This window comes from Nothobranchius furzeri, chromosome 6 (assembly GCF_043380555.1).
Source record: "Nothobranchius furzeri strain GRZ-AD chromosome 6, NfurGRZ-RIMD1, whole genome shotgun sequence".
NCBI lineage: Eukaryota > Metazoa > Chordata > Actinopteri > Cyprinodontiformes > Nothobranchiidae > Nothobranchius > Nothobranchius furzeri.
The window spans coordinates 71,661,479-71,687,428 of record NC_091746.1 but is presented as its reverse complement, the minus strand read 5'-3'; the positions used below and the strand labels follow the sequence as shown (position 1 = coordinate 71,687,428).

Here is a 25,950-nt window from a genome sequence, read left to right as displayed (position 1 = left end):
ACGCACTTGTACACAGAGGGAGAAGACGACGTAGCTCGAGTCAGTCGTAACTGTAGAATCAGAATCGACTTTATTGTCATGGCCTTCGTGTCCTGAAGCGTAGAAATGTGTCTCGGCAGCACAGTCTGACCAAGGTTAAACAAACGGGCAGACCACAAGAGCAGCCATCAAGGCGCTGGTTTTCAGTTAGATAGAAGAGGGTTAAGGTGGGGGTGGGGCGTTCCAGAGTTACGCCTGATTCATGCTTCTCCGTCTGCGTCAGCGCGGAGACACGCAACGTCCTTGCGGGCTTGCCGGAGAGCTCCGCAAGGACGTACGGAGTCGAGCTCTCTTTTCTAAACATCTGTCAGTCGAGACGGACAACGCAAGCTTGTGATTGGTCAGGACGCCGCTGTCGTCTACACCGCCGCCTTTGCTCCCTCAAAAACATAAAGAGAGCCAAGGATAACTAGCGGCAGACACGGAGCAGCTTGAAGAATACCTCGCGAAAAAACTCTAAAATATGAACATTTAATCCCCCCGTGACTGGAGGAGTGAAAAGTTGCGCAGCAAGCGTTTTATTTGTGGACGGAAATGACAGGAAATGTGGGTTTAGAGGTGGCGAGCGCATGAAGAGGTGGAGGAGGATGAGAGACAAATGTGTCTGTGTTAAAAAGTCTCTTATTTACAAAAAACACAATACAAACATACTATCTTGGACCTTGGACCGATACACAACAGGATACCACAGAACAGCGCTACGCCCTCTGCTGTCCTGGAGGGGAATTGCTTTGCAACACTCTCCAGGAGACGGAGAAGCATGAGAGCAAAACGCTTCTGTCAATCCGTGCGTGTCTCTCCCTTGCGGAGCTGACGGAGAAGCATGAACCAGGCTTTACCCTCGACGGGGGTGGTGGTGGTGGTGGGGGGGGGGGGGGGCTTTGATATGCAAAAAAAAACACCACAACACATTAGGGCATCACAAACCTCTGACAGTTCTCTGAGAGGTGGGGGTGGCTAGGAAACCCCCTTGCTTCAGAGAGAGCCGCAGCATCCGTGCGCTCATCACGTACATTCAGAGATGGGAGGGACATCTAGGGTGGAGAACCCATTGGAATAACCTGGTCATTCAGGTAGTCAGCTGACATTCTTGGAGCACATCCTGTTGCTGAACCTAAACTTGACCACCTGCAGCAAGCCCAGATCACAGCACTGCCTCCACAGGCGTGTACAGTAGACACTAGGCATGATGGGTGCATCACTTCATCTGCCTCTCTTCTTACCCTGATGCACCCATCACTCTGGAATAGGGTCCATCTGGACCAATCAGACCAGTTTGAATAACGCGTTGGACAGTTCTGAACCCAGTTTTAGTCGTTTCTGCATCTCCTTGATGTTTTCTCTGCTTGATGCCGATGATCTGACCCTTCTCACACAGACTAACATCTTTTCCACCACCAGATGTGTCTTTCCACCTGGTTGTTTAAGTAATGAGAAGCAGCTTGTTGCACCAGTTGGGTTAAATAAGTTGTTGCAGTAATTATCCAATAGGAGGCTCCTACCTGAATCACTCATCTAAAAACATGTAAATGATCTAATATTTGGCTAGCTGTTGTTTCAGTGTTGTGCTCAGACCTTTTAGATCAGACCCAGCTGGCTGACATCACTACCCATAATGCCTTGTAATACAGATAGAAATAACCTGGGGCCTTGTGTATGCTAGTGCAGATGCTTTTCCTCATTTATAAAAATCGTCTCCATCAACATTATTCCAATGCTTTACTGTAATTCCCTCGTGGCGCCACCTGGTGGGGATGTCCTCCACGTCACAGATGTACCAAAACACAGAGAAAGAACATTTACCGTATTTTCCGGACTATAAGTCGCTACTTTTTTCCCCACACTTAGAACCGTGCGGCTTACAATGAGGAGTGGCTTTACTGAAGATTTTCCTCCACCTGCCACTAGGAGGCGCTGTAGCAGAAAGTGAAACAGGTGGAAGTCAAAAGTGGAAATCGAAGAAAGTGCTCATTTTAATTTAGCACATGCAAGCAGCCGGCACGACGAAGAATGTTTTTCAAATCCATACCCCCTCATCATGGAAACTACACGTATGAGTTCATATGATGCCGCATTTAAGTTGAAGGCCATCGATCTGGCAGTAAAGGAGGGAAACGGCGCTGCCGCACGTACGCTTGGCATGAATGAATCCATGGTTCGGCGCTGGAGACGGCAGCGGGAAGAACTCACTCAAGCCAGCTTCACCCGGGGATGATGACAGCAACACGGACAGCAACGCTGGCATCGCAGCAGAAAAGGTACGTGACGAAGCTCTTCAGAGGCTGTTCAACTCCGACACTGAAGAAGAGGACTTTAACGGCTTTAGTGCGCAAGAGGAAGTTGAGAGCGAATGACTTCTTCTGGTAGGCAAGTGTGTTTTATTTACTAACCAGGCATGCTTTGTGTGCAGTTTTTATTTTCTAGTCATCCAGGGCTTATTAATGCTGTGTCAGCGCTGTTCTTTTCTTCTAAACATGCAAATGACCGGTAATAATGTGTCAGTTCTGTTTTTATTTTATAACCATCCAGAAATATGAATGCTATCAGTGCTGTTTTCTTTTATAAACTTGCATGCACGTTCACCCGTGTTTAAAATTCATTTTGTTGAATTAAAACAACGAAAAACCTCCGTGTAGCGTCTTTCTGTCTAATTATCTTACGTTATGGCCGTGCATGCGCTGTGCGCCGGAGACCCGCATGTGGCTGCTGCGCCACGGCTTGTATTCGAGTGCGGCGTGTGTGTAGAAAACCTTTTTTTTTTTTCGTTGGTGCAGCTTATATTGAGGTGCGCTCTATAGTCTGGAAATTACGGTAATAAAAATGTAACCTTGAAAGCATCAGGAAGAAAATGGGCAGATTAACAGAAACAACAGCTGATTTTAGGGATGCAGCTGTGGATCATCCATCCATCAGCTAGATCTCAGACCTTCCTTTCTCAGTAGAACCGTGCACGCTCTCGTGCACGAGAATATGTCCTTGGACCATGAAATATCAATTTACTGAATTTATCAGGTTTTTAAACGTTTTTTTAAGAACGTCTTCATGTAAAAAATGACTTCAGTATCAGTTATTTGATCATTTAAAATCCTGTTCAGGAAAACCACAGATTAATTAATTAATTCATTAATGGTTGTGGAGCTGAGTGGGTTAGAGATTACCTGAAACTCCATGCTGCTTCTACAACATCTAATCTGTAGTCTGGTCCATGAAGTTGATGTCAGATTGGGTGTGATTCTCTTTGAGCATTCTTCTTCTTATTTCTATAGTTTGACTCATTTTCTGTATTTATTTGTGTTCCTCCAGGTTCCCGTGAACCCGTCTCTCTATCTGATCAAGTACGATGGATTTGACTGCGTTTACGGTCTGGAGCTCCATAAAGACGAGAGGGTTCAGGGTCTGGAGGTTCTGCCCGACAGACTCGGTAAGACTGACCTGAGATCAGTAGGCTGGTGTGACTGTCATCATCAAATGGTTTATCTAAAGATTCTCAGGTGATTTTAACACCTTTTATGGTCAAAACACAATTATTATTTATTAAAACGATCCTTTAGCATTTTTCTCAGCTGAGACAAAAAGTTGCTTAAATGTTGTCTTCATCTTCGTCTTCGTCTTCCTCCGCTTATCCGGGTCCGGGTCGCGGGGGCAGCATCCCAATTAGGGAGCTCCAGGCCGTCCTCTCCCCGGCCTTGTCCACCAGCTCCTCCAGCAGGACCCCAAGGCGTTCCCGGACCAGATTGGAGATGTAACCTCTCCAACGTGTCCTGGGTCGACCCGGGGGCCTTCTGCCGGCAGGACATGCCCGAAACACCTCCCCGGGGAGGCGTCCAGGAGGCATCCTGACCAGATGCCCAAACCACCTCAACTGGCTCCTTTCAATCCGGAGGAGCAGCGGTTCTACTCCGAGTCCCTCCCGAATGTCCGAGCTCCTCACCCTATCTCTAAGGCTGAGCCCGGCCACCCTACGGAGGAAACTCATTTCGGCCGCTTGTATCCGCGATCTCGTTCTTTCGGTCATTACCCAAAGCTCATGACCATAGGTGAGGATTGGGACGTAGATCGACCGGTAAATCGAGAGCCTGGCTTTCTGGCTCAGCTCCCTCTTCCCCACGACAGATCGGCTCAGCGTCCGCATCACTGCAGACGCCGAACCAATCCGCCTGTCGATCTCCCGATCCCTCCTACCCTCACTCGTGAACAAGACCCCGAGATACTTAAACTCCTCCACTTGAAGTAGGACCTCTCCCCCGACCCGGAGGTGGCAAGCCACCCTTTTCCGGTCGAGAACCATGGTCTCAGATTTGGAGGTGCTGATCCTCATCCCAGCCGCTTCACATTCGGCCGCGAACCTACCCAGCAAGAGCTGAAGGTCAGAGCTGGATGAAGCTAGGAGGACCACATCATCCGCAAAAAGCAGAGACGAGATTCTCCTGCCATCAAACTCGACACACTCCACACCACGGCTGCGTCTAGAAATTCTGTCCATAAAAGTGATGAACAGAACCGGTGACAAAGGGCAGCCCTGGCGGAGTCCAACCCTCACTGGGAACAGGTCCGACTTACTACCGGCTATGCGGACCAAACTCACGCTCCTCTGGTAAAGGGACTGAATGGCCCTTAACAGAAAGCCACCCACCCCATACTCCTGGAGCGTCCCCCACAGGGTGCCCCTGGGGACACGGTCATAAGCCTTCTCCAAATCCACAAAGCACATGTGGATTGGTTGGGCAAACTCCCATGCCCCCTCCATCACCCTTGCAAGGGTATAGAGCTGGTCCACAGTTCCACGGCCAGGACGAAAACCACATTGCTCCTCCTCTATCTGAGATTCAACTATCGATCGGACCCTCCTCTCCAGTACCTTGGCGTAGACCTTTCCAGGGAGGCTGAGGAGTGTGATCCCCCTATAGTTGGAACACACCCTCAGGTCACCCTTCTTAAAGATGGGGACCACCACCCCGGTCTGCCACTCCCTAGGAACTGCCCCCGATGACCACGCAATGTTGTAGAGACGTGTCAACCATGACAGCCCTACAACATCCATAGCCTTGAGATACCCAGGACGAACCTCATCCGCCCCCGGGGCTCCGCCGCTGTGTAGTTGTTTGACTACCTCAGCAACTTCTGCCCCCGAGATCGGACAGTCCATCCCCAGGCCTCCCAGCTCTGGTTCCTCCTCGGAATGCGCATTGGTGGGATTGAGGAGCTCCTCAAAGTATTCCTTCCGCCGTCCGACTATAGCCTCAGTTGACGTCAGCAGCTCCCCATCCCCACTGTAAACAGTGTGAGCGAGTTGCTGCCTTCCTCTCCTGAGGCGCCGGACAGTTTTCCAGAACCTCTTTGGAGCCGATCGATAGTCTTTCTCCATGGCCTCACCAAACTCCTCCCACGCCCGAGATTTTGCCTCGGCAACTGCCACTGCTGCACCCCGCTTGGCTATCCGGTACCTGTCTGCTGCCTCCGGAGACCCACAGACCAGCCACGCCCTGTAGGCCTCCTTCTTCAGCCTGACGGCTCCCCGAACCTCTGGTGTCCACCAGCGGGTACGGGGGTTGCCACCACGACTGGCACCGGCCACCTTACGACCACAGCTAGCAACAGCCGCCTCGACAATCGCAGAGTGGAACAAGGCCCACTCGGACTCAATGTCCCCCACTGCTCTCGGGACGCGGTCAAAGCTCTGCCGGAGGTGGGAGTTGAAGACCGTCTTGACAGCTTCTTCTGCCAGGCGTTCCCAGCAGACCCTCACTATGCGTTTGGGTCTGCCAGGTCTACGCGGCATGTTCCCTTACCATCTGATCCAACTCACCACCAGGTGGTGATCAGTTGACAGCTCCGCCCCTCTCTTCACTCGGGTGTCCAAAACATACGGCCGCAGGTCAGATGATACGACTACAAAATCTATCATCGACCTGTGACCTAGGCTGCCCTGGTACCAAGTGTACCGGTGGGCATCCTTATGTTCGAACATGGTGTTCGTTATGGCCAAACTGCGGCTTGCACAGAAGTCCAATAACAAAACACCGCTCGAGTTCAGATTAGGTGGGCCGTTCCTCCCAATCACACCCCTCCAGGTCAAGCTGTCATTGCCCACGTGAGCATTGAAGTCCCCCAGCAGGACAATGGAGTCCCCTGATGGAGCACTATCTAGCACTCGTCCCAGGGACTCCAAAAAGGGTGGGTACTCTGAACTGATATTTGGCCCATAAGCACAAACAACAGTCAGGACCCGTTCCCCGACCCAAAGGCGCAAGGAAGCTACCTTCTTGTCCCCCGGGGTAAACCCCAACACACAGGCAGAGAGTCTCGGGGCTAACAAAAAGCCAACCCCAGCCCTCCGCCTCTCACCCGGAGCAACTCCAGCAAAGTAGAGTGTCCAACCCCTCTCCAGGTCTCGGGTTCCAGAGCCAATGCAATGTGTCGAGGTGAGTCCGACTATATCTAGCCGGTACCGCTCAACCTCTGCCACAAGCTCCGGCTCCTTCCCCGCCAGCGAGGTGACGTTCCATGTCCCAAAAACTAGTTTTCTTGTCCGGGGATTGGACCGCCAAGGCTCCCGCCTTGGTCTGCCACCCGATTCGCATTGCACCGGACCCTTCATGTTCCTCATGCGGGTGGTGGGTCCACAGTTGGACGAGCCCATGTATCCGGTTCGGGCTGGGCCCGGCCGGGCCCCATGGGCGAAAGCCCGGCCACCAGGCGCTCGCTCACGGGCCCCAACCCCAGGCCTGGCTCCAGGGTGGGACCCCGGTAACCCTCCGGGCCGGGTACTCCGACTCGTCGTTTTAACCGCCATGAAAGATCCTTCGAACCGTTCTTTGTCTCACCCTTCACCTAAGACCAATTTGTCATGGGAGACCCTACCAGGGGCACTAAGTGCCCCAGACAACATAGCTCCTAGGATCATTAGGGCACTCAAACTCCTCCACCACGATAAGGTGACGGTTCAAGGAAGAAACGAAGAAATTTAAATTTGGTAAAAAAAAGTTTTTATGAAGAGTAAATGTTTTAGAAATAATTTCCAATGGTATTAAATCTGTAAAAAGTTATACTGAAAGGTTAGAATACGTCTAGAACTCAACAAACATAGATTAATTTTATTTATTATTATTTTATTTAAATAAAACATTTAATAATCATCTCGACCTTCCAAAACCTTTATGAACTGCTAACATCGCTGGTGTCAAGTTTTCTCTTTTTAGTTGAAATGATTTTTGCTTAAAGGGGCGTTATGTAAGTGCGACGGCCAAAACATGTATAGAAATAATAAATGTCTTCTTCATACATTCTCCTGCAATGCCCTGGTCCTGTAGAATGAGCCCTGGCATTTTTACTGTGATTGCCTGTTTTTCTGTAAAATCACAGAAAAAGAGAGATGCTCGGGTCGAGCAGGCTGCTTCATGCAGGTTCACGCTCAGGCATAGCCCTCCGAACCGTTCTTTGAACGTTGTTTCAGCTGTCATCAAGGATATAAATGTTACAGATACAAAGGATGTCAATGGCGCTTTAGCTCGCCTAGTAAGACGTTGGACTTTCTTGCAGAGGATCTGGGTTTGATTCTGGATGCAAACATAGTTTATTTAGAGTTTCTTTTTTACATTAATGGTATATTTTTTACAGTAAGATGCCCAAATTTTTATTTGAGACTCGCCGAACGGCATTGAATTCACAGAAAAAAAAGATGTGGGTTCAACTTTCATTTTGGAACAATTTTTCAAGCAAGGGAAGGGAACGATCTGAGCATGCAGGAGGACTGACCCATCATAAACCTTTGTCGGCTGTGCTGAAGAGAAAGGTACAGAACCACATTATTTCATCAATTAGCTGCGCGTTCTCCTGTCCTCTGTCCTCCCCCCCCACCCACCCCCCCCCCCACACACACACACACACACGGGACTGTCTCAGCTGTTATTTCGTTAAGGAGTGTGCACGTACAGCATGCGCGCCTCGTGCACGAGCCTACTATTGAAGCTGCCGTTACGCTTTTGGCCTGAGGGGGCAATCGCGAGCATAAAAATTCAAAACTCCGTAAAGTCCCTTTAAGTTAAAGTGACGTTATACCTTTTGCTGTACTTTACTTGTACGTGTGTGTTTTTATGTAATTTTGTACATTTTTCTTGTGATTTCTGCTGTTTTTAGTTTTCAAGTTTTTATTTATAAACAGATATCAATAAAGTAAACAAACACCTTTGACCAGCCATATTTATCCATTGTAAGCTATAACATCTAACAGAAAAATATCACAGTTACAGGTCAGAGAGACGTTTAAGAATAACAACAACAAATACCGAGATGCTTTAATAACAACCATGAGTCTGTTGGGATGCTTCTCTATCAGCGTTGCTCATCTATGTTAAACGACATTCGCCCACTCTTCTTTACAGAACCGTTCAGGTTGGGTCAGATTGGATGGTAGGCTTGGTGGGCTACAGTTTTATAATCTTCACAAATAATCAGTGGGATTTAGGTCTGGGCTGTGACTGGGACACGAGGATGTGTGGTCAGATTAGCTTCAGGTTGCTGTCATGGTGAAAGGTGAATCTTCTAGCAGAGGGTAGCAGGTTTTCTCTCCATCAATGCTTCTTTCTACCCTAACGAGAGCCCCGGTCCCCACCACATGATGCTGCCACCTCCATGCTTTACTGTGGGGATGGTGAGTTGTGTAGGATTGGTGTACCGTTTGGTGCTGAGGCACAATAGTTCCGTTTTGGTCTCATCTGACCATCAGAACTTTTTCCATTTGGCATCAGAATTTTCAAGGTGCGTTCTGGCAAAGCTCAAACCAGCCTAAATGTAGAGAAGTGTTTTGTTTTCCGTATATATCGTGATATTTTATTGTGTGATGTTACATTGACATAGAAGCCGTGCATCTAATTTTTGGAAGAATTTACACGCAAACGTTTCTGTATTTTCTTTCCCATGAGATGTCTAAGCTGCAGCTGTTACACACCTGCTTAGACTCTATCAAAACCTGGATGGTGGGAGCTTTCTACAGCTGAATGAAGATAAGACTGAGATCCTCATCTGTGCCCCAGACAAGCTGGTTCCCAAAGTCAGAGACTCTCTTGGTCAGCTTGCTTCTCACACCAAACCTTCTGTCAGGAATCTTGTCGTGACCTTTGACCCAGCTCTCACCCTGGATTCTCATGTCAGTTCTCTTGTTGGCTCTTCCTTCTTCCATCTCAGGAACGTTGCTAAGCTGAGTCCCATTCTGTCCCGCTCTGAACTTGAGACAGTTCTCCACACCTTCATCTCCTCACGCTTAGACTACTGTAACTCTCTTTTCACGTGTCTGAGCAGAACCTCCCTGAACCGTCTACAGGTGGTTCAGAACGCCTGTGCTCGGCTTCTGACCAAGTCCTCCAAACACACCCACATCACCCCGCTTCTCCTCCAGCTTCACTGGCTGCCAGTCAACTTCAGGGTTCATTTCAAGATCCTGGTTCTGGTCCATAGGGCCTTACATGGACAAGCACTAGGGCTGAACGGTTTTAGGAAAATATTGAATCGCAATTTTTCTAGTAGAAATTGCGATTTCGGTTCAATTCACGATTTTCTGCAAACAAAGGTCCAACGCTAGCCTGCCAAGCCATCCTGTAGATGAAGTGAAAAGATGGTCTAGATTATAATCTAGTACAACAAATCATTCACGTTAATATTTACTATTTAATCATACAATAAAAACAGTTAAATCTACTAATCTTTTCTCCCATTATTATCTTTTTTTATGTCTTTGTGAAGCAACTTGTGATTTTTATCTAGAGGAGCTTTATAAACACATGTTCTACTCCAAACCTGCATGGAGGAGATCTGTAGGTAGAAACAGCTTTTAACTGTATTAAATAACAAAAGCACAGTTTTCCTGAAGCTGTCTGATACTTCTTCCTCACTGACGTCAGCTCCGTGAGAGAGACGCACGCATTCGGACACCTTAGCTTGTCTGAGCTAACGTGTGCCGTCAGAAACATTCAAACCATTTTTAAAAGACAAGTTTAGCTTTCAAGTCAACTAAAGCGCGCGACTCCGCTCTCGCGCTGATGAAGCATGAACCACGCTCTAGAAACCAGCCTAAACCTGCTGATGTGGGAGGAGTCTCTCTCTCCCCTACTCAACTACGTTCTCTCTCTCTGTCCCGGGCTCATCTACGGTGCATTTCTATTGGCTTTAGCAGCGCTGTGTGTGGGAACATAAAACAGGGAAATAACCTGAACATGCAGCTCTGGCACCTGTGGGCTGTGTCTCAATTCAGGGTCTGCATCCTTCGAAGGACCCAGCCCACCCGGCCGACGTGGGCTGCGTCCTCCGTCGGCCGGGTAGACCGGATGTTAACGGCTGTGAATTTGGACAGGCCTAGCCTTCATGAACTCCCTCGGCGAACGTTCCGTCGCCTAGCAACCGTGGAACCGCTGGGCAGAAGGAACCTTAAACGATGGAGCTCGACGTTTTATTTAGCTTTTTAACCCCCAGAAACCCAAATTTAGAAAACAACTGCAAAATATTTTTAACCTTTCACATGTTGTTCTAGGAGGCCAGATAAACGGGCCTATTTACACATTTTAACAGCCAATAGTGTTGCAGAACTGAATAGGACCTATTAGCAATGTAAATGTGGTTTTAAAAAGAAAAAAAATGGGGAAGGTTTATTTTTGTAGACTTAAATCTGATGTTGTGATACTACAACCGTGGGTCTCTGGGGGTTAATCATTTCCTTGACTGCTGGAGAGCTAATTCAGAGAAAATACTTTAGACTAGCTGAGCCTGAGCAAAGATGTGATAATAGTTTTTAATACTTTCTAAGGGTCTTAATTTGACCAAAACCGATTTATTACCTTTTAAAACTTTTCAAGACCCAGCGGATACCCTCTAGTAAACAATTCTCATTTGTAAACAAAAATAAAATTCAAGAGTTTAATGCAGAACTGATTTTATTTAGATATTTCTTTTACATGTACATGTTTAATCTTCATTAACCATTTTTTTCTAGCAAAGTAAAAAGCTGTCAAAGTTCTTCCTTCTCTCCTGTGCTCTCTGCTGCTCTGCAGCCTCATGTCCTCCCAGATCAGCTCCAGAAGTTCATCGCTGGCACCTTCCCCTGGATGCCCATTTTCTCCAGAATAGTCTTAACAAACATGTAAGAAAAGAAACAGGAAGAGAAAAGAGGACAACGGGTTATTCCTTTCATGTTTTCGCAGAAAAAAATATACTCAAACGAGTTTTTAAAATATGAGATGTTATTGTACCTCCATGCCACAGCCGCCGAATACTTTGCTCCGGTGATCATGTGGTCCATCTCCGCCCTAAGCTTAATAAATTCCCTGGTTTTCTCTTTTGGTCCTAAAATACAAACTTCTATTAAAATCAGGGGGAAACGTAGTGGGAGAAGTACGACACCGAGCGCGGCCGAACATACGAGCCGAGACCGCAATACAAGCACTTTTACTGTAACATTTCTAACTAAAATAACGTTCATGTATCACAAAAAGTCCTTAAACTGACAGTTTTCAAGTTTATACTTACATTTATATGCGCAATCCTCTCCGACAGCTCCCGCTTCACTGTCCGCCATTGTTTTTAAGTTTTTCGGCCGGCCGGCCCGCAAGGCATCTTGGGAAATGCTACCTATTGAAGGATACACCCGACCCATCCTTCATTCAGGCGGAAAGAAGGCCGCATTCGTCGACCGCATTTGAAGGAGTCTTCGAATTGGGACAGGCCGAGTCGCGGCGCTGTGACGTAACCGGCCGACGAATCCGGCCGAGGTAGGATGCAGACCCTGAATTGAGACACAGCCGTGGAGTTGGGCTCGGCTCTGGATGGTACACCCCCCCCCCCCACCCCCCTCCCCCGCGCTGGCTTTTGCCGCCGCCATAACACAGGGGGGGAAACCCTGGATGTAAAAAAAAAGTTACACAACTGATCCTGGATCAGTCAAAACCGCTAAAACCGCAGCTTTGACGGTCACGTGATCTCGCTGTTTGAAATCGCAATTTCGGTCCAAAAATAACATTTTAAATTAGCTGACTTACTTTTAAACTTGAAAATTGTCCCCGAAGTAGCTGCCGGCTTCTGATCCGCCGTCCTTTTGAAAATACCGCGGTGTATTCTGGGTAATTTTTGACCAAGTCTAGGCTACAAGACACCTCCCGTGTATCCTCGCCCAGCTAGCTAAACGGCAAATAAACGGAGAACACACGCCTCGGTAGAACATGAACATTGGAACACGTCTTGGCGGCTCCCGATGACGTATCTCCTAGGCAACCGGGGCGGGGCCAAGACATCAAGGCGAGGTTTCTTGGCATTGAGAAACACCCCCGGTACCCATGGTCTGCTAAGGAAATGGTGGCTTCTTGCTCTAGGAGGGGGGTGGGGGTGAGATCCTTTATCACTCTCAGTATTTTTTTTTATTCTTCTTTAACTGTAACTTGATCATTTTCTGTTGGATGTTATAGGTTGTGTTGTGAAAGTCAAGCTGGTAAAATATTTATTTTTTTATGTTTCCATCTAAGGCCGTAAAGCAAAAAGACTGAAGTCTTTGAAAGAGAGCGGACCTTTTCTATTACCCGCTATTTAGTTTTATTCCCTGTTGACTTTGTCTTGGCTGGGACTTCTGAACCTTTCGGACCGTCAGAACATCCCGAAAAAAAGACTCGGGACTGTTTTTTATTTGTCATTAAATCTTTGCAGCTAAATCACGCCTGACAGACGTCAGCCTCGCTGACTCCATGATCGGTAAAGCTGTGGAGCACATGTTTGAGACGGAGGAGGGTCCAAAGGAGGAGTGGAGAGGCATGGTTCTGGCCCGAGCTCCAATCATGACCACCTGGTTCTACATCACCTATGAGAAGGACCCGGTTCTGTACATGTACCAGCTGTTGGACGACTACAAAGAAGGAGACCTTCGCATCATGCCCGACTCCAGTGAGTGATGTTGATTAAAGCCGTCGGGTCTGTGGCTCTGTTTGTCCTGATGGTTCTTGTTGCCGTCTGTAGATGACAGCGTCCCGGCGGAGCGCGAGCCCGGGGAGGTGGTGGACAGCCTGGTGGGGAAACAGGTGGAGTACGCCAAAGAGGACGGCGGCAAACGAACAGGCATGGTCATCCACCAGGTGGAGGCCAAACCGTCCGTCTACTTCATCAAGTTCGACGACGACTTCCTCATTTATGTGTATGACCTGGTGAAAACTTCGTAAAGACACTACAGATGTCCCGATCCCGCCACCCCCCATGTGATGGAAAACAAAATGCAGCTCATGTTGACGCATCTGAAGCATTTAGCCCTGCTGTTGTCCCTCAGACCATCAAAGACTGAAAGAGCGGCGACGGCGAGGACAGGCACGTCCACTCTTCTGTTTCTCTTCTGTCCTCCCAGGATTTTTGACGGTCTTATTCAAACTCTTAAACTAAAATATATTATTTTAGTTCCTTTTAATCCAGATTTTTTTTTTGTTTTTGTTTAAAACGTTCCCGGATGAAGCAAAACCCTCTAAAAGTTGTTTTAGAGCATTAAACCAAGTATTTCTGACAGACATAAAAGAGGTTTTAAAATCTGATCTAACCAAACTAAGTAACCAGGATAAAACCCTTTTATGTTAACCAGCTTTTCTTTTTGGCCTTTTTTCCCAACCTGAGCCTGAGTACAGCAAAACGAATCCCAGTGAAGAAATGTAGCCCGGATGTTGACGGACGCAGCCGGATCTCAGATTGGATGGAGGATTCTCAGTCTGGAACAATCGGGATGATGAAGGAGCGCTGTTCGGACTCTTTACGACAGTGTTGATGACCTCCTCCTCACCCGAATGGGTATTCTGCCTCCACGGACGCCCATTTCTGCCAAACAGACTCAATTAAAAAATGGGTAGAAAATGGTGGAAATAAGAGAAAAATCAGTATTATTGTATAATACAAGAATAACTTCATGATCTATTAACATACGTATTGTTAGAAAATAACTCGGTTTTTTTCAGTTTGATAAAAGACAAATTGGCTTTTCTTAAACTTGCTCAGTTTGATTTTCCAAGTATAAAACTGGTTGGCTTGAATCCGAAACTGTAGCTTACATGATTACTTAAACTAGTAAAGCTGGGCCCTTGTGCAACAGATTAAAACGGTAAAATCACAGTTTAATCCCATAACATCATAGGGAAATGAATCGGAGGTTGGCGGTCCGGCCGCGTCTCAGAAAGAGGAAAAATGTAAAATTCGGGGCTTTTATTGGAACGTTTTAAACGTGTTCCGGTTGTTGTGCAGACCAGAAGGATTTTCCCATCTCATGACGTACTTCTCACACAGGCGGTGTCACAAGTTTCAGCTTTCACACAAAGCAACACAACTCTTCTGGTCTTAGGTAAAAACTGTGAATTAAAACGTGGCTTTTTGTATTTTTTGCTTTTCTCATTGCCAAACGGTTGATTCTCCTCCTGTTTGTGAAGTTGTTTGATGTTAAAGATGATTGGACTGCTTTTTCATGTGGTTTCACTAAAGCCTTTAAAGTTAAACGTGCCGTCATTAAAAATAAAAAAAATCAACTGAGGCGCGATGGAGAATACACATCCCTACTTGTGAGCCTGGAGCCTATGAGACTTTGGTGAGCAGACTGAAAATCTGTGATTTCTTGGATTTGAACAAATAAAACACGCATTGAAGAGCAGGAAAAAACGTCTTGCATCCCACCGGGACTGGAAGGAAAAACATAATCTGGTCTTTTAGGACTTCTGGAAAAGACGAGGGAAAGTCAAGTTTTCACATCGAGGGCAACAGAAAGAACGCCGGAGACCGGTTTTTGGTTCACATTTACTTTTGAATCAGATCTGAAATGAGCTAATCCCCGTTTGTAATCACACTCCGGTTTTCACATCCAGATAAGGTCTGTCTCAGTAAGACTCAATGGTGTCTATGAAGAGTTTAGCAGCCAGTGAAGGTCTGAACTTCTGTTTTTATATATTTTCTGTGGATTTATTCCAGACTGAAGGTTTTCCAGCAACCCCTGTTCTGTACTGATGGGAACGTGTTAAAAAGCTAAATCGTTTATTTATTCCTGTTTGTTCTGTTTGCTAAAGAAAATCCCTGTTTGAATTTTAATCATTCAGATAAAGTGTCTTTATTTTCTTACAGTCAATAGTTGTAAAATACAAACTATAACATTAAACTCCTTATATTTACTAGTGATTGCTGGAAGATTACTGCATTAAAATGGATCTAATCAGGAAAACAAAATCCGAAAGACTAAAATAAACTTATTCGTAAAAATTCGTAAAACATATGAACACATTTAAATTTTCCCTTTTTTGACTAAATTGTGTAAACTAGAGAATTGTTACAGTTCAGTTAGCTTTGCAGGATTTATTTTATTTCATAAAAACAAAATAAGCATCTAAATGAGTAAATAAAGGCACCTTTTACGTGCTTTACAATTAGCATGAAATGGCACGACAATAAACAGAACACAAATTAAACACACAGAAAATTATAATTTAGAGCTAAAAAGCAAAGGACAGAATTATGGTTGACATCACAGATTACAGACGATGCAGCATAAGAAACCATTCATCCAAAGGCTGACTACATTAGCAACTTTAAATAAAAAACTGTTTAGTTTCCACTAAAACATGCAATAATCCTTTTTGGGATTGTCTGCTGTTAATTCTGTAATACTGGTGATGAATAACTTAAAAAATGTATTCTGCTTGAACTATAAATTAAACGTTTTTATGAAAGCAGATAGCTAGCTAGCGAGCTAAATGCTAACTGCTGGGCCATTGCGTAACAGTCACAAACACCTGGAACGTAATCTAGCTGATCAGACGCACCTTACGTTTGTTTTATTGATTGATCAAACTTAACCAACTAGTACTGTTGTGCTAGCTAGCTATCGTTTAGGTTCACGAAGTTATCACCACAGTTCTTCCAAAACATCGGATTGATTTTATCGGACAGAAAACGGTTGTGTGTAACACCTTCAGTGTGTGTACTTCCTGTGGTGTAGTTGGTTTCTGGGGTAAATTCTGTTCTTTTATGTTAAAAAAAAAAGAAAAGAAAATATTTCCAGAGATTTTCTGGTCTCTGATGTTGTGCATCTGTTTTTTAATGAAACAGCAGAAAATCCAGATTAACAGGATGCTTCTTGGTTTAGCTAACGGTGGTGAGACCAGATTAATGTGGTTGATGTGGGAACGAAGTGGGCCTTCATCGTCCTTCTGCCTTGTATTGCTTGTTTTTGTATGTTAAATATGTATGTTGATCATTTTTATTGTTAATGGACGAACTGACCTGTTGTGTTTGGTCTTTATTCCTTTGTCCACATCAGTCTTAAACCCACAGTGATGATAAAGAGATACGTGACTTGACAAAACTTGAATTTGTCAAAAGATTGACTCATCCTGTGAATTATTCTTAGGTTTTTGTAAATAAGCAGAAGTATCACCGATACCAGATGATGTCACCACTCTGGCTGGGAAGAGGCGGTGGAGCAGGACCAGTTGGAAATACTTTATTTGCTCTGCTAAGGTGGGACCTGGACAGGTGTCGAGACCAACTGTGCCTCCCTCACTGTCCCGGAAGTCACCTTGCTCCTGTCGTACTCCTCCAGCTTGCCCACCGAGTTAGCCTCCTCGCCGTAGTTAGTCCTTCATTGGATTTTCTTAAAAACCTTCAATTCTGAGACTATCAAGAGAAAAGTTCATTAATTTGTTCCTCATCGGGCCTGAAATCCTCCAGGTCCCATCAGCCTTTTCCTATAAAATATTAAATCTTCCATTCAAACCTTTATTAATTTAGGAAAACTACCAACTTAGTTTTTTACTAACGTCCATCTTCGGCCGCTTATCGGGGGTCGAGTTGTGGGGGCATCAGCCCCCCAGCCACTTGGGCCAGCTCCTCTGGGGGAATCCCAAGGCGTTCTCTTGACGGTTTTACCAACAAAACCAGTGGTAACTGGCCGTTTATCCACCCACAATGGTGATGAGCTACATCTGAGCCACAGCTGCCCTGAGGCGCCACCGGTCCCTTCAACCACCACCAACAGGCAAGGCGGTGGTGTCTGGCCAACGACACAATGACTGCAACCGATGGGTCTCGAACCTGCAACCCTCCAGATACAGGGCTGGTACTTAGCTCCGTTGCAACAATGTTCTTTAGTCACCAAGCAACAGCTCAGGTCTCAGGAAGTTGCACCTTCCCTAAAATAATAATTAAAAAAAAAAACCTTTCCACTTTATTTCACAGAAACTGCACCACAATGTAAAAGTGACGAGTTCCTCCATGATTGAACATCTGGATGAAGAACCTTTGAACTGGAATGGTGCTGAACCAGGACACTGATCAGAACTTTGCGATGAATAGTTTTCACTTTGCTGCCACACCAGAGAACACTAAACCAGGGGCTCAGGGCTATTCAATTCCGTGCCTCGAGGGCCGGCATCCAGCACGTTTTAGTTTTAACTGCATCAACACACCTGATTTCAATCAGCAGGTGATTAACGGGCTTCTGCAGAGCCTGATGAGCTGCTGCACAGGTGACTCAACCACTGAATCAAGTGTGTTGGACAAGAGAAACCACTAAAACGTGCTGGATACCGGCCCTCGAGGCCTGAACTTGAATAGCCCTGCAGTAAATGTACAAATAAGTAAAGCAGTGTCATTCTAAAGGCAGTAAACAGCAGCAGCCTCCAGAAGTTCCCCAGAAACCGGAAACCAGGGGCGGCGTTAGGCCTGGCTACTTGGGCTGAAGCCCCGAATGTTTTATGATAAGCCCCGGATCTAAATCGCGGAAGTAACATGCAGTACCAAAAGTCCAACAGCGAGGGAGCAGCTGGCAGTAGTTTGTATACAGCCTGCCTGAGCCTCCACCACTGAAGAAGAAGCCCTTCAGCAGCCGGCTTCTTCTACACTCTCTGCTGAAATGCATGAGTGAAGATGGACATAAGGACGTTTTTTAGACCAAAAGTACCGCGACAGGACCCCAGCTTTGATGAGACTGGTGTTGACTCAGGTTTGTGAGTCTTATTTGAAAATATTTGTTGTGCTGCTGGTTTGCCTAAAGTTAGCTTACTATCAGGTAAAGTTGTTGGAGAAAGAAAGGGAATATTTACTATCATCTCACACTAAACACTAACAGGAACAATACTCTGCCCTGAATATGCTTAATATGTAGCTTCAGATTAAAATTATGTGGTACAAGACAAATATATATGATGTTGACTAGTGTGTGTCACGTGTGTGTGCGCGCGCGCGTATGAGTGTGTGTGTGTAAGCCCCGGATCTTCTTCAGTCCTAAATCCGCCCCTGCAGGAAACCATGATGACGGAGTCCTGATGAAATCTGCTGCAGCTCAACTTTGGCTTTTTGTGCTTCTGACTGATGAAACCTGAGCCGCTTCCTTTTACTCATATAAAAAGACGAGAAACCTGCAGGAGAACAAGTGTGAGTATTTAAGTTCAGTCAGGTCAAGAGGCTCTGAAGTCCACACCGTTTCAGCAAAAGCCCCAAACTGACATTTATGGACCAGTCTGGTTTCTTTGGAAACACTTTATGCAGGAAGCCAAAGTCAGTAATTAAAGCCCAATTAATTCTGATAAATTCATAAATGGTCGGAGGAGTTCTGAAGGACATAACAGGCCCGGTAAAATCCACGCCTGTTCATCCGACCCTGCATTACTTCAGTTTTGTTTCCATCTGCAGCTTTTATAATCACACTGCTCATCAACGGTTTTGCATAAAAATAACAGAAAACGCAGAAATAATCTAATATTAATGGAGTTTATAATATTATGTACTCATGCAGCTGCTGTCGGGACCCCTGTGACCCAGATCTGCTGAAGTTCTGGTTCCCAACTTTCGGGTTTGGGTCACGAAACTCCACAGGTTCCATCCCAACAGGAACGTTTAGGGTCCCGAGCTTTATGCTGCAGTTGGTGGAGTTTAGATCCTGTCTGCTGAAGGTGTCCTCGCCTACATGCAGGATGTTCTGATCACGCTCGTGTCAAACTGACTGGAGATCAGATTCAAAGCCACATTTTAAGTGTTAGTTTATCTTACGCCTCTCTCCAAAAGACAAACATTCCCATCCTCTAGAGCGTCCCGTCTGTCAGACGGAAGCCCGGTTCCCTTTAATCTGGACCTGGATGACTGAGAAGCTTGTTTTCCACAGAAGAACACCGCCAGGTGGTTGAAATATCCCTTTAATAGCTTTTTGTTTACAAACGCGTTGTTTAAACTAGAAAACAAACAGAAAGATGAACCCAGCTGGCTCGGACACCGAGGCTGCGTTCCATTTCTGCACCTGCTGGTGCTAAACAGGAATTCCTGCAAGCTGCCGTTGTTAATCCACCTGATGGTTTCCGGCCGTTTCAGATCCGAACGTTCTGCCACGTTCCCAACAAATCAACTCAGATTGCATAGCTTCAGCCTGAACGGGGCATGATTAAATAGCCTCTTTGTTCTCCAACATCCAGAAACTAGAAGTCCAGTTTTCTTTTTTGTAAGTTTCCCAACAGATGAGGCAGAATAGGGACTCGCCATCGCCCCCCGAGGCACGGAGCAGTATTACAAGTCAGGACATTAGTAGATTTTTATCATTCGGAGCTGAAAAAGAAGCGTTTCCTCTCAGCGGAACGGGTTTAGCGCCAGCTGCCGGACCTCCAAGGACACTTTGTAGTCGAGGAAACTCTTGGTTCATCGTGTTTCTACCAGCAGGAGTAAACAACAGAGCCACAAACTTTCACCCACGCTCAAATATAAACTCATTTTCTGTCTTCGAAAAATAAAAACAAATACTCAGATATCCGAAGCCTCCGTTTATTCCACTCAGTCAGTCCCAGTCTGAGGCCCGGTTCTTAGGAAAATATCTCTCATCGCTGAAAACAAGCAGGCATGGTTCACAGCACGGTGAGCGCCGTCCGTTTGGGTTTGGCACTGAGGCAGGTGTGTGTGTGTGTGTGTGTGTGTGGCCGTCACTCGTCAGCAAACGTCAGCCTGCCCGGTCCCTCGTTCTTCATCCAACGGCGGTACCTCTTCATCTTTGGGTCGGTCGCCATTTTCACCTTCATCTCCTCTTCTCGCTCCTTCCTGTAAACCTGAAAGACGGATCGGGTAAGTTCTGATTCTGACGGGCCGGTCCTCAACAGTCCAGCTGGCTTTCATGTGCACATCCTGGGATCTCTCCGTGTTTGGGTTCTATGTCCGTTTTTATGAACAACAGAACCATTTTTATCATTGACATCTACGTTGTTGAGGGAGACCTGCTAAAGATCCATATTACAGAATTACAGCCCTGGTTCCCATAGAAACCATTTAATACTTGTTCTTTCTGGAATACCATTGGTCAGTCGGCTCAGGAAACACATCCGATACTTTACTGCTGCTTGGAACGCGTGTCGAAGCTTCAGTTTCTGCTCCACACGTGCACAGACAGTAAGTTCATAAGTCTAACTTATTGTGCTAAAACCAATTCTTGTTAGTTGCAAGCACCTAGAAGAACCCCGAAACCTAAACAAGACGCTTCCTGAAGGACGGATGAAGACCTGCTCTGTGAGCCGTACCTCGTAGTTGTCCCTGATCCAGAGCCGCTTCTCCAGGAAGGACTGTTTGGCGTTCTCCTCCATGCTGTCGAACTGAGACTCGGACATCTTCATGTACCTCCTGAGGATTCACAGCACTGATGAGAACCACGTTTAACATTTCTCACAAGCAGGAGGGCCGAGATCCTGACCTGATGATGTAGAGCTTCTCCTGGTCGCCGTACTCCTCCCTGCAGATGGTGAAGCGGTAGATCCAGGAGGCGTACCACGCCACGTAGATGGTCAGGTAGTAGGGGAAGAGCACGATCTGACACAGCAGGATGTCCGACACGTTGGGCTTCTGGTAGCCTCCTTTGATGTCAATCTTGTTTTTGATTATGTCACGTATCACCTCCTCCTCCTGCTCCCGGATCTCCTCCTTGGAGCGGCGGTTCTTGCCCTTCTCCTTGGTGCGGTTGAGGAGGCCCTGCTGCTTGGCGATCTCTGTGGCCTGGATTCGGTACTTGGGGACGGTGACCAAGTAGTTGATGGCTTTATTGTAGCTGTTGCACCAGCTGTAGTACTGAGAGGAGGAAGATGGTTAACCCCTGGGTCACTCTGGGAAAGTCTGGATCCAAACCTCATCCATAAAACGTTCCGGAGCAAGCAAGGACTGAAACCAAGTAAACAATCAGCCCAAGTCTAAATCTCTGAAACAGGAAGATTTAAAGTCGAGGTCTGGCGTATTTCTTTTGTCCGATGGCGCCATCTAGTGGCTAACAAGCGTATTGCACCAAGACGTTGTTTCCGTATTTACGGCCAAAAGCAACGCGTCTTGTTCACAAACGCGCTCTTCCAGCCAAGAAGACGAGCTAAACGCGTTGTTTTACAGTTATTATGCTCATGTTGTGTTTTCATGTATTAAAGACTTATCCTCCAGAAAGGTCGCTAACTCTGCGCCAACCGAGGTACGCTCAAGCACGCTCTGTGAATAACGTCTGTCCGTAAGCGACAGTCTAACGCTATTGGTTAGCGCTGACCGGCACTCGGTTCATATTGCATGGAGCTCTATGGGACAGGCGGCGGTTTAAGCAAAAAAAAAAAAAAGATGCGTTTCCTACAATATATCAAAGTAAATGATACAACAGTCACTTTTATGGATTTGTGAAAAATCATATATGATTCCTGAAAGGGGAAAACTTCGGACTAGGGTTGTCACGGTAACCAGTGTAGCGGTAAACCCCGGTAAAAAAGTTGACAATAATAACCGTCTTCTTTTTAAAACATATATTATCTCGGTGGGTTACCGTGGCTGCGGTGTAGGCGCGGTGACCCTTACCAGCCACCGTATCATCTGCTGAAGTTGCCGGCGGCACATGCGCACTTTGTTGTTTACAACCAAAACTTTCTTGAAGCTAAAGCTGAAATAATGGCCAAAGGAGGAGACGGCAGCACTCAGGACATTTATTATCCCTCAAAGAAGACAAAGTAGGAAGTACGGGCATCTTTTGGAAATCTGAAGAATGTCGAGGGACAGTTGATAGAAGACGGCTATCCTGATTGCAGCACGTGCAGAAAAAGTGTCTGTGAAAGGCAGCAACGCTTCAAATCTCATGACACATCTGCGTGACCATCACCCACAACTCTACAGTCAACGCAAGGCAAGCTAACGTTAGCGTTTTAGCTAAAATGCGTGATCCGAGGATTTGGGTTGAGGGAGAATGCAACGAGTCGCTATATAAAGCAGCCGCAGCGCCGCTACCTGCATATAAACCATGTCGCGGACACCGCCATGTTGAAATGACGCTATGCATTACGGGGCTCCCAGGGGCCGATAAGAGTTGGTCTCTCTCCGAGAATAATTATGAATTTAACAATGATTACTGCCTGATGACATTTTCCCACATCTGCAAAGCTCACTGGAAGGACACAAACCGAGGACAACATTTTCCTGATAAACAGGGTTTATGTAGTTGTCTGAAAATATAACACGTTTAAAAAAATGCCGCGATAATACAGAAAACCGTGATAATTTTGGTCACAATAACCGTGAGGTTACATTTTCACACCGTGACAACCCTACTTTGGACAGGATATAAAAAAGACCAGCGAGTTTCTAGAGGTAGCATTCGGCTTCAGCTAGCGCGCCGCTGCTCCATCTCTGATGCGTCTGATCGGTCACCACATCTGTTCTCACGCCTCCGCTCGACCAACCTCTGGGTTAATGTTCTGCCCTGAACTTTGCAGCTTTGTGGTTTCTAGGTGTTAGCGGTTCGTAGGTGCTTCAGCGAGCCTTTTCACCAGGACCGATGGGCTTTTGTTTTTCCTGTTGGGTGGAGAGACAGGCCAATCCCCTCTGTAATCAGGTACGGGGGCCTGCAGCGACCAAAATTCCTCAAAAACGACCACGAGTCTTCCCAAAAGGGTTCAAATAAAGGCAGCTGTGCTTCTGGTTTCTTGAAGACATTTCTCTTCTCATCTGAGGAACTTTGTCGATTACAGGGGGTAGAGGGGTATTCAGAGTAGTTTCTGCTCGTTAAGCAGCAACAGACAGCTACAGCTTATAAGCTCAACTCTCCCATATTCCAGTCAGAACTGACAAAGCTCCTCGGCTGAGAAGAGAAACGTCTTCAAGAAACCAAAGATGTCCAGCTGCCTTCATCTGAACCCTTTTGGATCACCATGACCTGGACGACTGAGAGCCTTCACCAGCACAGGGGTCTCGCCCTACTCGTGACCCGCGTGAGTGTAGTTCTCTGGTGGGAGAGGAAAAGACATCATGATGTTCACCAGGAAAGAAAACTTTTCAAGATCGATGGGATACGGCCCACCACTCCGTCCCACACATGGAGTTTATTTTAAATGAGTTCATATAAGAGTCTGTGTGACACTGGAGACGAGTGCAGCTTAAGCTTGGTCGGTGTCACGCAGCTGCCTTACCTGGATGATGGAGATGGCGCAGACGGTCACGAGGATGACGATCCTGACGTCCACCCTGGGAGCGAGCCTTCTGCGATAGTAGGCGTAGTAATGTTGGTAGTACTCCTCCGGATGGTCCAGCATGTAGTCGTAGTCCCGCCTCGAGTCCTCGTCCTGAGCAGACACACCAAACAAATCATGCTAGACGAGAGGACACCTGTCTGACAGCTGGGGAGTGGACCAAAGCAGGTCAGAACCGAGGTCCAGTTCTAGCTACATGAGGTCAGACAGAAGCTGCTGGACCAGCAGAAGGTCTCTGGTTATGAATTAGTTAATTAATAACCACTTTTAGCTCTGATGGGATCTGATCTGAACTCTAACCTCGTTCGGAGGTAAAACAACTTTTTGTTTACCGCTCAGTGAGAATGTGAAGATAAATCCGGTCCAGAACCCACCTTCAGCGTCTCGTAGGCGGTAGCGATGAGCAGGAACTTGTTGTGTGCGAACTCCTCCTCTCCGGGTTCTTCGGGCCTGTAGCGGTCCGGGTGGTACCGGCGGGCCAGCTGCCGGTAAGCCCGGGCGATCTCCGCCTTGGAGGCCTCCCTGGTGACACCGAGGACATCGTAGCACACCTCAGTCCCGCAGTACAGACCCTCCACCAGCGCCGTGACCGCCGGCAGGGAAGCCACGGACAGCAGGAGCACCGCGAGCCGCAACCGGCACCTGACTGGACCCACGCCGCCTCCGCTGCGGCTCCGCTCCGGGCACGAAGACATTTCTGCTGATGCGGCTCCCACTCGGAGCTCCTGTGGAGTCGCACGTTGCTTACGTCACCTATGCGCCAAAGCGGGCAGCAAAGATTGTTTATTTTCATCAGCGGTATTTCGCCTCTAAACAAGTTTTCTCCTAATAAAGTTAATTTAAAAAAATATAAGCAAAATAATAATAATAAAATCAAAGCTTCAGAGGTCCGTGTTACTTTTCTCAAGCTAGCAGGTTAAGAACGGAATTCGAGACGAGAAGACACCTGTGCTGCTACAGCTGGGGAGTGGACCAAAGCGGATCAGGTCAGGACCAAGATTCAGTTCTAGCTACATAGAATTTAACAAATTAAATAGTTAAACGAAATCGTTACAACAAATCAGCAAATTGCCTGTAAAATGTTCTGGTTGCTGTTGTTTTATTATTGCCGTAATCCAGGTGTGATAAACAGAGATAAACCCCTCTTTGAAATATACGATCTTTGATGTCAGGTTGAACGGTGACGCTGCGCCCTCTGCTGCCACCTGCTGGTTGGCTTGAAACACTTCAGCATGATAGATAAAATCAACTTTTAAAGAGCAAGTCACCCCCAAATCAACTTTTTTTTTCTGATAAACTGTGTGTCTAATCGTGCTGCAGACACTTGTAGTTAATAGTTTTGTACTTTAGTGCATTTTAGTTAGAATGTTAATTTTCTGCCTAAAACTGTCAGTGTTGTGCTGTTGTCAGGTAAAAACTCTGCACTGCATTAGAATTTAAATCTGCCACCGCTATTGGCTAAGAGGTATGCTATGATGTAAACTGGTCCTTATGATGTCACAATGCCGTTGTGAGCCTGTGTGTGTGTGTGTGTGTGTGTGTGTGTGTGTGTGTGTGTGTGTGTGTGTGTGTGTGTGTGTGTGTGTGTGTGTGTGCGTGCGTGTGTGTGTGTGTGTGTGTATTTGTTAGCGGCTCCGCCCTCGGTCTGCTAGGCAACAGCATTTGTTGCATTTTTCAAACATGAAGAGGGAGTGAAGTAAGTTTCTTGTAGGGGGTGACTTGCTCTTTAACAACAAAAATCTCCAAATTCTTTTATTAGTTTTAGAATTTTCTTTTTAAAAATGACACTTTAAAAACAACAATTAGCATTTTTTCCTCTATGTTTCGGTAATTATACTACTACTACTACTATTAGGAAGAAAAAGAAAGAAAACTTTTATATAGCACCTCTCAATATAATAATCACGAGGCACTTCACTAAAACAAAAAAAATTAAAATCTAAAAATAACAAAAATAAAAAAAGATAAAAAATTTGGGGTAAAAAAGTGTAAGAAAAGGGAGAGAAAAGGCGAACAGGAAGAGGGAAATGGTTGGATCCCGGGACAGGCGGAATAGGCAGTGCACTGTTTTCTTTCATCACTTGCCAGAAACGAACACACCAATATTCTACCGGCAGACCAAGGAAGAACAACAGTGATAATGGACAAAGAAAAATGCTTGAGAACATCCTTCTGAACACAAACACACACAGACCAATATTTATCATGGACACCCTACCGTACATAAGATGTCAGTAATCAGAACACTTTACTACCGAGCAAACATGATAACAGAAGAAGAGGAACGCAGACAAGAGGACCAGCACATCCAAAACGTTTTAAAAACCTGTGGATACCCAACAGGGGCAATTAACAAAGGAAAGCAAAAAATAAGAACAAAAAGAATAGGCAAACCCAAACAAAAAACCAGAAAGCCAAAACC

At 46.2% G+C, this 25,950-nt stretch overlaps 2 protein-coding genes and 1 long non-coding RNA gene across 8 annotated transcripts in view; 1 reads left to right on the top strand and 2 right to left on the bottom strand.

Moving 5' to 3' along the window:
* Window positions 1-13,430, top strand: part of LOC107375062 (spindlin-1) — a 38,329-nt gene extending 24,899 nt beyond the window's left edge. For all 6 annotated transcript variants that reach the window (XM_015943405.3, XM_070552529.1, XM_070552531.1 and 3 more), the window contains 3 exons: window positions 3,343-3,460; window positions 12,721-12,954; window positions 13,027-13,430. In XM_015943405.3, coding sequence (XP_015798891.1) covers window positions 3,343-3,460; window positions 12,721-12,954; window positions 13,027-13,226 — 552 coding nt within the window. In that variant the 3' untranslated portion in view covers window positions 13,227-13,430. The remainder of the gene's footprint in view (window positions 1-3,342; window positions 3,461-12,720; window positions 12,955-13,026) is intronic.
* LOC139070374 (uncharacterized) lies at window positions 10,944-11,480 on the bottom strand. Its single transcript, XR_011520902.1, has 2 exons — window positions 11,277-11,480; window positions 10,944-11,155 (listed from the first exon to the last, which is right to left on the bottom strand). It is a non-coding gene; the product is annotated as an uncharacterized lncRNA (long non-coding RNA).
* A 6,383-nt stretch (window positions 13,431-19,813) lies between the features above and the next one.
* On the bottom strand, window positions 19,814-24,276 carry dnajc25 (DnaJ (Hsp40) homolog, subfamily C, member 25). Its single transcript, XM_015943404.3, has 5 exons — window positions 23,903-24,276; window positions 23,469-23,621; window positions 20,741-21,111; window positions 20,571-20,670; window positions 19,814-20,105 (listed from the first exon to the last, which is right to left on the bottom strand). The coding sequence occupies exons 1-5, from the start codon at window positions 24,221-24,223 to the stop codon at window positions 19,983-19,985; spliced, it is 1,068 nt and encodes a 355-aa protein (XP_015798890.1). The 5' UTR covers window positions 24,224-24,276; the 3' UTR covers window positions 19,814-19,982.
* Between the last annotated feature and the right edge of the window lie 1,674 nt (window positions 24,277-25,950).